Source organism: Pungitius pungitius, chromosome 1 (assembly GCF_949316345.1).
Source record: "Pungitius pungitius chromosome 1, fPunPun2.1, whole genome shotgun sequence".
Lineage (NCBI taxonomy): Eukaryota > Metazoa > Chordata > Actinopteri > Perciformes > Gasterosteidae > Pungitius > Pungitius pungitius.
Genome location: NC_084900.1, coordinates 10168784 through 10183357, shown reverse-complemented (window position 1 = coordinate 10183357; position 14574 = coordinate 10168784). Strand labels below are relative to the sequence as shown.

The following is a 14574-nucleotide window of genomic DNA, read 5'->3' as shown; positions in this document are numbered from 1 at the left end:
TGTGGAGACAACAACAAGCAGCAGCAGATTTAGACCAAATTCCCAAAACAGATCAAGAGTGGAGATGTGCAGCTCCATATGGAACTGAAAAGGGAGTCAGAGACCGATGTGAGACTGCAGTCAGCAACTCCTGCATGGCTTTACTTATCAGTATGGTGACTGGTTTATTGTGTTCATATCTCACAGGCCACACCTTGTGTCTATACTGGTAGCTTATCACCAGTGAAAATAACACGTACAAATGGATGGCAAATGCCAGGTGGAAAGTTAATGAGTATTTATTTGTAAAGTCATCATTATATTTTAAATTCATAGCATTGTTAAAGTGTTTTAATGCACTAAATTCTAACAAAAGAGTATAACATATTAAAATAAATCAAATATGAAATATGCGTTGTTGTCATACTTTGATGCAGACAGGCGGTTGGACCGTCTGCAAAGATTTCTAAAAGCGATAACAGAAACCCGCAGTAGCGCCGAGTGCGAAAAGTGGTCGGTGGAAGGTTCCCTTTTTCACAGCGGCAGGTGGTTGCAGTGGTCGGTTCCTCTAGTTGTGGGATCCTTTTTCTGAACGGCACTGCTAGTGGTAGTAGTCCAACAAGACCATCAGCACCTGCCGCTCTGACAGAGGAACCGACCATCAGCACCTGCCAATGTGAAAAAGAAACCTTCCACCGACCACTTTTCGCACTCGGCGTCACTCGAAACCTGATCATGTTATTTCCACAGTGAGTTATTTGGCCTTGATAAGAAGAGGCAGGCGTATGAACCGATGACACAAAGCAAACATCCAAGTCGCCGTGCTGATACCTCAGAGAGATCTCCGTTCTTGAGGTGCGCTCGGGCCATGCTGTCCAGCCAGGTTCGTCTCAGTTCGGGGGTGCTGGCGTAGGACCGGGCCAGGCTGTACTGGAGGTCCAGCAGCATCTCTGGGTCTCTCTCGTGCTCCCTCATCTGGGCCGTGGCCATCAGCACCGTGCGGATCCGCTTGGTCAGCCCCTTTACTTCAGTGGGGAAGGCTGTGGACTGCATCACGCAGTGGGAAGATATAACACACACACACAAGATCAAAATTGAATCTCTTTGGATTATACCTGAAGGGGCATGAGCTTCAAATCCAAGCAAACACGTTGCTGCTGGGCTATAACCAATCATTTAAATTGCAATTTGGCAAACAGATTTGTTAGTCTTGGACAAAGTTCTCATCAATCACAGCGTACTCTCATCATTCTAATTGCTATTGTGCCAAAGAAGTGACTGCAGTTGAGGTTGGTTCTCAGCATGCACAGAGGCAACAAACTCACATGGAGTCTCATAAATGGCACGGTTAGGAGTGTCGCTTTATCTTGCGAACCTCAATGTTCCCAATGTTTGGACACATTTGATACATTATGCCAAAAACCCACAACAGTCAAATCTCGACACAGCTAGAACACTTAAGCTCTTTATAAAAGAAACTTTATTATAACTTAACTGTATTTAGAGCTACAAAATCTATCTCAGATGTGAGATTTGTGTGCCGTTTTCGCAAATGGGAAAGTGGCTGCTCTAAATAAAGAAGAAACAAACACACACAAACACTCGTTCCCTTTTACTCTACCTTCATGGCCTTGTCACTATTTGCAAAGTTGTTGATGATGGAGAGAGACTCCTGGAAGCGAGAGCTGCCGGTCAGCGCCACGTCAGAGATCAGTTGGCTCACAGCAATGATGATCTAGATGAAAAAATGTGAGGGGAGGCATAGAGAGGGGAAATAGTTATATATTCGGCAGAAAATGAAAGGAGGGTAAACGCAGATCAACTTGGTAGAAGGAGAGCTAATGGAAAGCTGGATGGCCTTCTGCTAATGTTAGCAGTGGAGACGGAAAATAAGCATGGAGTCTGTATACACTCTCCTCATTCACCACCACCCACTGGGAAGCATCTGAACTACCCGGAGCAGTGTGCGGAAAAAGTTTTAAAGGTCAAAGGTCACCATCAGGGCAAACAAGTATTGAGCTCATGCAAGACCTTGTTACAGACCACCAACAGTGTTTAATGTTGTTCCCTGAGAATCAAACATGTATGCACCAGAAGCTGATCCGGGCCAGTTTGAAGGATGACATGTGTGGCCGGTCCTCTACCTGCAGGTGCGTGCGTAGGAAGGTCTTTCTCTTGGTATACTCGTAGTTGTTTCTCATCAGCAGGTAGAGCAGGGCCGACACCTCGGCCCTCAGAGATCCCAGCTTGGAGACGCAGCACTTGAGCACCTCGCAGCACAGGGCCTCGCACAGCGTCACGCGGCCCTTAAACAGCACCGACGGGAACTGACGGGACAACGAGTTAGTGTGTTAAAGGGCAGAGATGGGATGGGAAGATTATGGTTAGTATGAAAGGAGGGCTGCCAGGTATATTTGGGACTATTTTGCACGGTCAATTAAATGTTATATTTTTTTTATTCCACGTGCAATTATTACACGTTGGAATCCCAGAACTTTAGTGAATGAATGATCATGTCTTCCTAAATATCAAAATTGCAACATGGCCATCTCGTCTCCATATCTTACTATAAACAAGACCAAAACATGTCAGAACAGAGCAACTTCTGCAGCTTGTCATGCCTTCTGACGCTTTCAGAGTACACTAGTGGGGAAGTGGGTGCTCGCCTTCCTTGGGCGCTCCAGGACATGTTCCACCAGGACTCTGTGATCCTATTACGGTAAATCGGAATAAGCTGCAAATCTAAAAATATATTTCTTGAGAGTTATCAGATAATACGTGAATGTTGAGAGAAGACAGCAGCAACAAAAACAAACACAGGAAACTGACGTTTATTCTATGCATCCGCTCACTTGACAATACACTACGTGCAAGTTTTGGATGTTATTAATAGTGCAATGAGAGAAAAAGACTGCCACAATAACAGTAGTGGCAGAGACCAATGACGTTTATCACTTCTGATTGTTTACTGGTGGCGGAAATTCTTCTTTCTCAACGACAAAAAGCCTGTGACAGTCATTCTGGTTTCAATATCGCCGTGTGCCCACCTACCTTGTTGATGAAAGCCCTAAGAGCAGCAAACACGTGTCTGAGGGCAGCTTCTGATTGGCCCACTTTAAGGAAGGTCAGGTAAACGTCAAACACCTTCTTCATTAGGGGGTTGTGACCGTCGCAGTCCAGCAGCTGGGTCTGACACACACACACACACACACACACACACACACACACACACACACACACACACACACACACACACACACACACACACACACACACACACACACACACACACACACACACACACACACACACACACACACACACAGAGAGAGAGAGAGAGAGAGAGAGAGAGAGACAGAGACATTTTGCTACATGTGTGCGCTTGTTCGTTTGGAGAAAGATAAACAAGTTCATTGAGAAACAGTTGAGCAACTGATAAAAAAAAAAAGTAGATTTTGGAGTCAGTGGCTAAGCGTAACGTTGAGAAACGTAGGGGTTATGCTCACTTTTTCAAAACCTTTAGTTCAGGGAAATACAATACAAAAATACAAAAAAAAATACAGCCCAGTGAAGGTCATCAAAATGTTTCAATACATTTTCTTGTGTGCTCTCACCTTGAAACATTGAATGAATAGAGAGAGGACATCCAAAACACTCAGAGAGACCTCTGTGGAGATGTTGCCCTCAAGTAGAGCCTGATGGTGGATCTCTGCTTCTGAAGGCCCTGACCCTAGAACCCACGCACAGGCACGCACACAAGAAAGACAGTTTAGGATAAGGCCTCACGATACAATAAAAAACACATCCAATAGTCGGGTCTGTGTATAAAAAGCAGCAGATTATTGCTTGTGTCAGTTCACAGCGTTATCTTTAATTTGCTGACTTTAATACATTTGATAACACTGATTATAGTGCAACAACTATGCTCCTGAAGTTGACAAATATTTACACAAATCATCTTGCATAATTCTGCCAATATTATCATTCAGCTTGTCAGGGTCATAATAATTTGTCTGTCCAACAAAATAAAAAAATAACAATGTAATGCTGAAATAATTAAGACATGTGTGGTTTCTATGGCATCAGAATTGGTCAGCATGGACTTGGTCCTGCACATTCACCTCTGCAATAGACCACAAATCTCCCATGAGGTTTCAGTGTTAATGGGATTTTACCCATAAATCCACTATATTTAGCTCAGAGGCTATTAATCTTGACACAATGTGGTGGGTGATATTTAATAGGTTCAGGATGAATAAAAAAATAAACAAATTAAAAACTGCACAGAGTCCGTTCAGCGATTGCCCACTCAGGTCTGAACACCATATTGTGCATTGGTGTAAGTCTGTTAGTTTGGGATATGACAACTGCTCACTGTGGGTCTCTCACAACATTGGTGCTTGATTTTTACGAGAACTCAGCTGAGCAACAAGTCAGGCTAAGACTGACTTGTTGAGAGACAAACTTGACAACCTGTCTGGCAGTATTGTCACTAAGGCTCTCCTGGTGCAACTGACGAGGTACAAGGCTGCAGGTACCAACACGTAGATCGGGCTCAGTCAGAGATAAACAGTTTTGATTACTTGTTTGGATGATTCAAAAAGGTCTTCAAAATGTTTTTCCCCTTTTTTGTGTGGTTGCTGGGGGACTACTCACTATTAGGTTTGTCTGAGTAACATCTTGTTAGGTCTTGTTTTAGTGATTCAGGTTTTTACAATAATCTTTGAGAATATTTCATGGCAACAACTATGCAAGAGAGATACCAGAACCAGGATGTTCTACAGTAGTCACATGGTTGTGCAGATCTGTTGATGTCCAGATTAAGGTTCCTTTGTAAATATTTATTGGATGGTTCAGGTCTTTGAGTGGGCTTTTATGAGGTACTTATTCATAAACAGTGTTTTACCTACAGTTGAGGGAGTTTGGAGAAACACAGCGCCATATGCTGCTGCTGTTGTAGTTGTTTACTCCTCATCCAGCTGATCAAGCTAGCGTTAGCCCGCTAATGACAGCAGTAAAGCAGTTTAGCAAGATTAAAGACGTGTTTTAATTTACTCGCCTTTGTTGGACTATTCATTTTTCAATCTGTTGTCTTGTGGTTTGTCCCATTTGGGTTATTGTTGACACATTTGTATGTGTACTTTTTAATGCTGTTTAATATACGGTGGGTTGTACGGTAGTTGATGTTACGCCTGACACACGGTGATCCATTAAACCAGCGCTGCTAACTAAGAAGCCTCTAATGCATTTATTTACAAATGCCATTTTAAATTCTTCTCATAGCTCTTGGGCATTTGTTAGCTGTATTTAGATGTGGTGTATACATTTTGGGGATGTGTGTTTCAGAGTGTGTGCGTCTGAGTGTAGTATAGTTCTGACGTTAAAACAAATGTTCAATTTTCTCATTTTTTCTTTATTTTTTATAAATTATTATGATGTTCAAGGAGCTACCTGTACTTTCTGAAGTATTTTTGAAATGTGAATTAGCTGTTCTGTTTTAGAATAAAAGGTTGGAAATTAAAGCTTCACGATTAATCAATAAAATAAATCGACCGATAAATTATTTAAAATCAAAATAATTGTTAGTTGCAGCCCTACCGGCATGGCTTCTCTTACCACTGCTATGCTGATGACACCTAACTAATTCTCTCTAATTTCCTCCCTCAGACACTCAGGTGGCAGCACTGGTCTCTGCCTGTCTGACTGATCTCTCAGTGGATGTCCGCTTACCATCTGAAAATCAACCCTGACAAAACTGAACTACTTCTCTTTCCGGGGAAAGATTCTCCTCACTGGACCTCACAGTCAATTCCGTGATAGCGCAGACTTTGACTGCCAGGAACCTCGGCGTGACACTTGACAGCCAACTCTCTCAACATTACAGCAACAATACCATCCTGTAGATCACATATGTGTCGGGGGCGATTGTGGCACATGGTGTAGTGTGATGCGCTGGGAGCCGGATGGCTGCCGGTTTGAATCTCGGCTGCTCCATGTGCCACGTCGAAGTGTCCCTGAGCAAGACACCCAACCCCCAATTGCTCCCCAAGCAAAATGTAACGCATGGGTTATTATGCAATGAAAGTTGCTTTGGATAAAAGAGTCAGCTAAATTACATGTAATGTAATATGTCAAACTCCCATGCGCGGCCGCTTCTGACAGACGAGAGGCTGGATGTGTTTTTTAGTACTGATTTGTTTTGCACACACCCCCTGTCGGTCGTACCGTCCGTGCCACCACCCCCTGAAATTAGTTTGACACCCCTGCTGTAGATACACGCTCTACAACATCGAGAGAATACGACTCCTTCTCATTCAGAAAGCCGTGCAGGAACTGATTCAGCCTTGGACCACTGCAGCTCGTCCAGAATGCAGCAGCTTGACTGGTCTTTAAAGTTCTTCAATTCTCCCACACCACTCCTCCGCTCTCTTCACTGGTTACCAGTGGCTGCCCACATCCAGTTCAAAACATTGGTGCTCACATACCATGCTGTGAATGGATCGGGACCAGTCTACATCCAGGACATGGTCAAACCCTACATCCCAACCCGCACACGCCGCTCTGCATTTGCAAAACACTCGACAAGATCGCAACTCTTTGCCATCTTTGCCCCCAAATGGTGGAATGAGCCCTCTGATGACATCAGGACAGCAGAGAGCCTCTACACTCACCGGCCACTTTATTAGGTACCCCATGCTAGTAACGGGTTGGACCCCCTTTTGCCTTCAGAACTGCCTCAATTCTTCGTGGCATAGATTCAACAAGGTGCTGGAAGCATTCCTCAGGGAGTTTGGTCCATATTGACATGATGGCATCACACAGTTGCCCCAGATTTGTCGGCTGCACATCCATGATGCGAATCTCCCGTTCCACCACATCCCAAAGATGCTCTATTGAATTGAGATCTGGTGATTGTGGAGGCCATTTGAGTACAGCGAACTCATTGTCATGTTCAAGAAACCAGTCTGAGATGATTCCAGCTTTATGACATGGCGCATTATCCTGCTGAAAGTAGCCATCAGAAGTTGGGTACATTGCGGTCATAAAGGGATGGACATGGTCAGCAACAATACTCAGGTAGGCTGTGGCGTTGCAACGATGCTCAATTGGTACCAAGGGGCCCAAAGAGTGCCAAGAAAATATTCCCCACACCATGACACCACCACCACCAGCCTGAACCGTTGATACAAGGCAGGATGGATCCATGCTTTCATGTTGTAGACGCCAAATTCTGACCCTACCATCCGAAGGTCGCAGCAGAAATCGAGACTCATCAGACCAGGCAACGTTTTTCCAATCTTCTATTGTCCAATTTCGATGAGCTTGTGCAAATTGTAGCCTCAGTTTCCTGTTCTTAGCTGAAAGGAGTGGCACCCGGTGTGGTCTTCTGCTGCTGTAGCCCATCTGCCTCAAAGTTCGACGTACTGTGCGTTCAGAGATGCTCTTATGCCCACCTTGGTTGTAACGGGTGGTTATTTGAGTCACTGTTGCCCTTCTATCAGCTCGAACCAGTCTGGCCATTCTCCTCTGACCTCTGGCATCAACAAGGCATTTCCGCCCACAGAACTGCCGCTCACTGGATGTTTTTTTTTTTTCGGACCATTCTCTGTAAACCCTAGAGATGGTTATGCGTGAAAATCCCAGTAGATTAGCAGTTTCTGAAATACTCAGACCAGCCCTTCTGGCACCAACAATCATGCCACGTTCAAAGTCACTCAAATCACCTTTCTTCCCCATACTGATGCTCGGTTTGAACTGCAGGAGATTGTCTTGACAATGTCTACATGCCTAAATGCACTGAGTTGCCGCCATGTGATTGGCTGCTTAGAAATTAAGTGTTAACGAGCAGTTGGACAGGTGTACCTAATAAAGTGGCCGGTGAGTGTACATCTTCCACTAAAAACTAAAGACATACCTTTTCAGTGTAGCACTTAAATTGTACTGTAATGGCTCTTATCTATAGCATGTTGTAAATTGGCTTATTTAATGAAATTAAGTTTTAATGAAATGCACTGTAAGTCGCTTTGGATAAAAGCGCCAGCTAAATGACATGTAATGTTATGTGCTTTACTGCTGTTGGTGAGGTGAGTAGTAAAACCTGATTAAGAAACCTAAAAACAATCTGTTAGTTTGCATGTTCCCTATATTCAGAATCAAATCTCTCCCTTGCAGACAAATAATATTTTCCCACAAGGAACCATAATCAGAGGTCTGTTCAAAGGTGCAAGACCATTGTCATTTTTACTTCTCACAACACCGGGGTTTCTGGTCTGCTGCTGATATTGTAGAAGATATACGTATTTTAATTTGCTACTCTAATGGTACTCGGCCTGTTTCACTAAACTCCATCAACTGTGGATAAGCATCCCATACAATCCCACTTCAAAACATTCCTTTAATGCTTCCCTGGACAGGTCATCCTATATATTGTCCCATTGGTATCCTTGCTTGCCTTTCTAGAACATTACAATAACAGATCAATACCCTTCTGCTAAACAAATTGTTGAGAAGAGGAAGTGTATCCTAAAGCTTTGCATACATTTGTCTGTGGTTACCTATATTGAGCGTGAAGGAGGCTTCCATGGTGCCGAACTGGTGTAACTTAGTCTGCATGAGGCTGGCTCGGTTGCAGCGCATCACCGGCATCGTCTGAGACTTCCGGTCTGAGGAGAACAGCTTTGACGCACACATCTCCTGGCTCCTGTTTAAATAAAACGTAAAAGACATTTGGTTGAAAAAAAGAAATGACTAATAAGGAGATTAACGGTCGGATTTATTATATGAACATAAGATACGTAACTGAACACATCACCAGAAGCAATGAGTGAAGTAATAATAAACCAAACCACACTGCAACAGTGCAATGCACAAACAAGACATTCACATGTAGTATTAGATATTTTCAAGCCGTACCGCCCAATATTCCTTTTTCCAATGTAACGGAGTTGAACCACGCAGGTCCTACAGGGACAGCGAAAAAAATACAAGATATCAGCATGAGAAATAAGGTTAAAGGATAAATTAATGCATTAATGTTTATTAAGGAAACAGAAAAATGGCTAGCTTTGACTTATGATTAAGAAGTGCACATCATTGACACACATTCGTAAATGATTCGGATCTAGGTAGCTTATTTTATTTAACAATTTGCCAAGGCACCAAAAACTGTTCACTGTAACAATATGTCATTAGAAAAACAGTTTTCACTGCAAACAGACCATTATGTGAGAAGAATTATTTTCCTTTCACCACTACTCACTCGAGCAAACTAAGGAAGTTCATGATGTCTTGAGGGCCGACTTTGTTCCAGTAGGCCATGAGAGTGTCTGCGGTCAAATACAAAGTCAAACTCTTTAATGCATGTTTTTCCTTTTAAGACAACATTAATCATTATGCAATGAGATATAAATAAATGGTTCCTGTGGATTTTTGACAGACCACTACAGCCAAAAGACACATCCTTGATGGCTGACGCCTGGCTGACAACCTCATTGTTTGTGTAACAGCTGAGCCGGTTCTGGGTGGACTCCATCCGCAAACAGCCCAACGTCGTGTACTTTCCGGTGCATGGTGAGTGACCGGTCATGTAGTTAAAAATCATCACTCACCTTCTGACAAGGTCTTGACGATGTGCAGGAAGGACAGCAGGAGGCCCTTGATCTCATACTCTCCCAGTCTGCTGATGGGAGGCATGGGGCTGCTGCTCATGGTGGAGCCACGTCTGTTCAGCTGGACCAACACAAACACACTTAATGATGAGGTATTCAGATCCATGGGGTGGAAAACAACATTGCTGACTCAGCCAAGCAAAAGAAGTCTTGTATATGGTAACCTTTTCTTTTATTTTGAGATGTGGGTTGGTCTGCTCAGAGGATTGGCTAGAGTACGAAAGTATTTTATTGTAAATTCATCAATTCCAGCGACAGGAAAAAGACAATGTTAATATTATTATAGATTCTCATGTCCACGTATGGTCTACAAAACGGTTGTGAATTGTAAAGAATTTGTATATAGGACACGTGTCATCATACTGAAATAGAGTGAGCAAGCAAGTAGGGTCTTTTTTTATCGTTACCTTTAACGTCAGTAATCAATCTATATACAGTTTGGAGCAGACAAATGAGGTTATGTTGGGGGCAAGAAGTGTCACAATGTAGCATCTGTAAAAGCAAGCTTTAAACATTAGACTGTTTCAAGTAACGTACAGCCATAAACCGAAGACGGTGTGCTGAAAAGACTGTTTACACATTTGATAAATAAGCTTTCGCAGTCTGTCTATCCTTCAACATCTGGGATGATGCACATTCAGCTCTGGAATCAGACCTACAAATGTGTCGCTCAGCACTACTGGCTTGTTATGTTGGCAATAAGTTCTGAGACGGTAAAAACCGGGGAAACTTTCAGAAGCATTATGGGATGTTTTCCAGGTTTGTTATAAGGACAAGCACTGTAGAGATTTAAATCCAAAACAGTGTGCGTGAGCCGTAGCTAATGTTTCATTGAGAGAATCACATAAAATCAAATAAGAATCAAAATATAAAAAAGGGATTGACAGGACACACCAAATGTCTCTACATGAAAACAAAGAAAACTGCGTTTTTTGGTAGCAGCAGGGACGTGTCTGGCTCTGCTGGAGCTTCGTGTTCAGCTGCGGTTCTGCTGGGTTGAAAGGTTCTTACCTCGGTGCTGTCTAACGTTCCTGTGTCCACGAACAGGGAGCACCGGGAGTCTTCTCTCCTCACAACATGGCCGTTGTGAACCGGCAGACCTGGAGCCAACACAGTGCAGTTTTAATGCTAAACGAAAGCAGCACATTAACAAAAACACATGACGCGATTCTAACGAGCCCCATGTCAGTGACATTAGAGAGTGTCACGGTTTGGGTCTGCTTGTCTTATTTTGGTAGTTTTCATGTCTCTTGTGTTCCTGGGTAACTTTACTTTCTGCCTTGTCCTGTGATTGCCTGATTGATTCCACCTGTGTCCAATCATCTGCACCTCCCTGTGTATTTAAGCCCCGTGTGCCTGTTGTCCCTTGTCGCGTCATTGTCTCATGTCAGTCGCTGTTGGTGCACGTTCTTGGGTTTTGTGTCTGATTAAAGAGCACTCTGTTCGAGGAGTCCTCCCTGCAACCTGCTCCAGCTGCCACCTGACAGAGAGACTCAAGCTCAATAAGGGGCATACTTGGTCTCGTCTGAACATATCTAGCAGATTAAGAGCTCTTCATAAACCACCTATCAAGGGGCGTATACATTTTTCTGTGGCTCTGAAAAAGCTTTGAGAAGTCCCAGAACAAACCATGGTTCTGTCACCAGGGAAAAGAATCCCTGGTGACAGACGGTGTGAAAGACTCATACGAGAAACTAAAGGTATCTTCTCTAGCCTCAATCTGTCTCTTGGGACATCTTGTGAAATGTAATACTAGGAAACTCTTACAAAACTTTGACAATGAACCTTCTCATTCGTCTTGACAACATGATGAAAAGTTTGTTATCCCCAGAATAAGCCAGCCTCGGGTAAGTGCGTTGTTGTCGAGGGAGTGCTGCTAATGGGCGGAGTCCTGTGTAAAATACATGTAGCCAGTGTGGTGGTGATAATGAGTGATCTGGGAATTTACCGTAGTCTCTGTCAATTGCAGTGCTGGTTCTCTTGCTGTCTGTGGACATCGTTGATATCAGGTCATCTCTGGAGCCCTGGACATCCACAAGATGGAACAAGTCAATTCTGGTCTATTGTTAAAGAGATCGGAATTGGATGAGGGGTTTATACCCAAGTCAGTGAAAAATCCATTAACATTAAGCCAATTTTCCAGCTCAGAATTCTACCACCTCAAGGACAAAAGGATTTGTGTCTCAACAGGACTTGGAAACAACTTGTCCAAGGATTTATCATCAAGAAACTTCTCAGGTCTCCATAATAAAGAATTTATACCGATGTGTCTGATTCAGAGCACTGCTGCATGAGGCCTATTGTAAGGAACATAAAACTGATTGTCTGCTACACTCAAAATGTTTATGTCAATGGGTTTATTTACGTCCTTTTAGCTGAATAAGTTTTGACAACCTATATCATATGTGTCAAACTCAAATCCGGCCCGTCGGATGACTTTGCTATTGTGGGAATTACAGAAAGGTCCCCACGCATGCGCGGTCGCTTCTGACAGACGAGAGGCTCGTTGTGCTTTTCGATTCATTTCATTTTGGTGACTCACATTGAGGCCGAGCCCGGGGCTGGGGGTGTGTGGCTGGGCAGACAGCTGCTTGACGTTCTGGTAGAGCAGCTCAAGGAGTGGCAGGTAGAGCAAACATATTCTGGCTTGTTGATTCTGAAAACATGAAATGCGGCGATTAAACTGTCAGACACATGTGGTGATACTTATAAATGAAGTTACGGAGGTAGACTGTAATTGAAGTGAACTCTTAACACTGGCTGGTTTGCATAACAGACATTGCTATCTTTTCCGAGACATGAGCACACAGTTTATCGCAGTTTACAATATGTACAGAGCAAGACCCATGTTAAACAATAACCTGTCAGAATGCAAACATTAACTTTCCTCTCATAAAATAACTGGAACATCGAAGAAATGGGTTAATAAGAACTCTGTCATTATAAGTGTCAGGCATTGTTATGGGGAAAGTCCTCCTGGACATGATGGATGGATAAACCTGAATGTGACTCAGCATCCACCTTGAAGGCATCCTTGGCATCCTAGGCATCTTAGCCCTGACCTTAGAATACAGTTACATTATACAGGATTTTCTCACACTCATTCCATCAAAAATAACTGTTAGAAAAAATGTATTATTTATGACAACTAAAATCTTGTGTTCATTCCTGGGAGAAAATTAAAAGATAAGAGGAAAATATGTGAATGCAGAATTTGACCATGAATCACAACTACCACTTCTGTTCTTCTGAGTGCTTCTGGTATAAGGAAACGTATAATGCTTCAGCAGAATAGCATGTCACCAGGACCTTTACGTGGTTAGGTCAACGTATGACCTAGTTTAAGGGTGAATTGGATCTTGTTATAATTTCTGTTTTGTATTTCATACTCTTTACTCTTCGATATGAACATCTTCCAGGCCCTTTTCTTGAGGGGTAATTATGAATAATGTTTTAGTGTTTTGTCAAAATTGCTTCAATAGCAACATTTTATATATTAAAATGAAAGAAAAAAAAATGAATGAATATCATCTGATTTGTTTTGTTTTTTAATGTAATTCCAATGGGCTAAGTCAGCAACTAATGCTGACTTATGGAAACGGTTCACACAAGGAGTCAACCGTTTACCACAGACCCTTAACTGCCCAACTATTTGACAATGGGACAGTTCAAATCTCTCAGACAGCGGGTTTGTGTCCCAAAGTCTGCGGGTCCCTAAGGGTGCCGGTTGGGACTGGGCCAGAGAGTGAGTGCTTGCATGTGGCTGTCATTTTGATGGTGCAGCTGGCATCGTTCACACGCTTATAAAGGAACTTTGATTCTTCATGAAACGACCTGTCAAACATTGCTCCTAGATGCAAAACTACTCCAATCCAAAAAATAAGAATATTGTGAGAGACTTGAGACTGCCGAAAAATATATATTAAAAGAAATATTTTCCACATGTTGCAGCTTCAAATTATTATAAGTTTAGTGTGTTTTTTCTTTCTCTCTTACAGACGAAACTCCGTTCATTTGCACGGGGCAATTCTTCTTGATTTTTTGCAATTTTTGTACAAACATAATTTTTCTAAGAAAGACCATAGCACACAATTGCCAGCGAGTCCCGATCATTATGATGTATTGTAATGCATTTGTTGGAAGGACAATAATCCAATAAATAATAATAAGACAGCATTATAGACATTGTGCTGCTGCACAAAGCTTTCAGCCAGCAGAATGCATTAAAGATAATGGGGAAAATGTTTTCTTTCAAAGTCTTCAGTTCTTTCAACAAGGATTGGCTGATTCACAAACTCTGCCATGTGGCAGGATTTGGGGTAAAAGCATTATATTTGCTTTTTTAATTAAGCATTTTGCATTGTCTTGGTTTATACATAGTGGTTTTCCACATTGTTTTTTAAGGAAACATTGATTTCCAGACATGGCGTGCTGATGAATATAAGTTTTGTACTACAATGTCAGCTTATAAAAAGGCATAAGGCGCCGGTGACTTCCTAAAAGTAACTTGTTGACCTACACGCCTCTTCTTCCTCCAATCATCGAGTGCCTTGCCCTCCCTCACCTTGAATGATGTGTAGCGGTCGTCCATGGCATGCTTGATAAGAAGGTTCTTGAGAGCGCTGACGGCCAGCTGTCGGACCTCGGGCCCTTGCTGCAAAGCCTCAGCCACTTCCCTCAGCAGCAGACCCACTAGGAAGTGGTTACGGCAGTACTCCTCCGTCAGGCTGAACTCCAGACACTGATCTGTGGTTGGGCCAGAGGGGAACTGTCAGTAGAGATGTAGCAGCTGAGCTGATGCTGATAAAATATGGCTTATTGGGGCATAATCTGTTGAGGTCAATTTCCTAGTGCTAAAATATAACCAGTCATGTCAACCAGAAATGTATTTTTGGTGAAGATGTATAGTAACTAGTAGGTATTCACA

General features: G+C 42.8%; 1 protein-coding gene across 2 annotated transcripts in view; it reads right to left on the bottom strand.

Annotated features, from left to right (window-relative positions):
- Positions 1–14574, bottom strand: part of dock11 (dedicator of cytokinesis 11) — a 53989-nt gene that overhangs the window by 10468 nt on the left and 28947 nt on the right. For both annotated transcript variants that reach the window (XM_037479476.2, XM_037479477.2), the window contains 13 exons: positions 14212–14393; positions 12190–12303; positions 11596–11671; positions 10659–10747; positions 9588–9708; positions 9239–9305; positions 8893–8940; positions 8535–8680; positions 3594–3709; positions 3031–3168; positions 2124–2306; positions 1601–1714; positions 811–1026 (listed from right to left, as the gene is read on the bottom strand). In XM_037479476.2, coding sequence (XP_037335373.2) covers positions 811–1026; positions 1601–1714; positions 2124–2306; positions 3031–3168; positions 3594–3709; positions 8535–8680; positions 8893–8940; positions 9239–9305; positions 9588–9708; positions 10659–10747; positions 11596–11671; positions 12190–12303; positions 14212–14393 — 1610 coding nt within the window. The remainder of the gene's footprint in view (positions 1–810; positions 1027–1600; positions 1715–2123; positions 2307–3030; positions 3169–3593; positions 3710–8534; positions 8681–8892; positions 8941–9238; positions 9306–9587; positions 9709–10658; positions 10748–11595; positions 11672–12189; positions 12304–14211; positions 14394–14574) is intronic.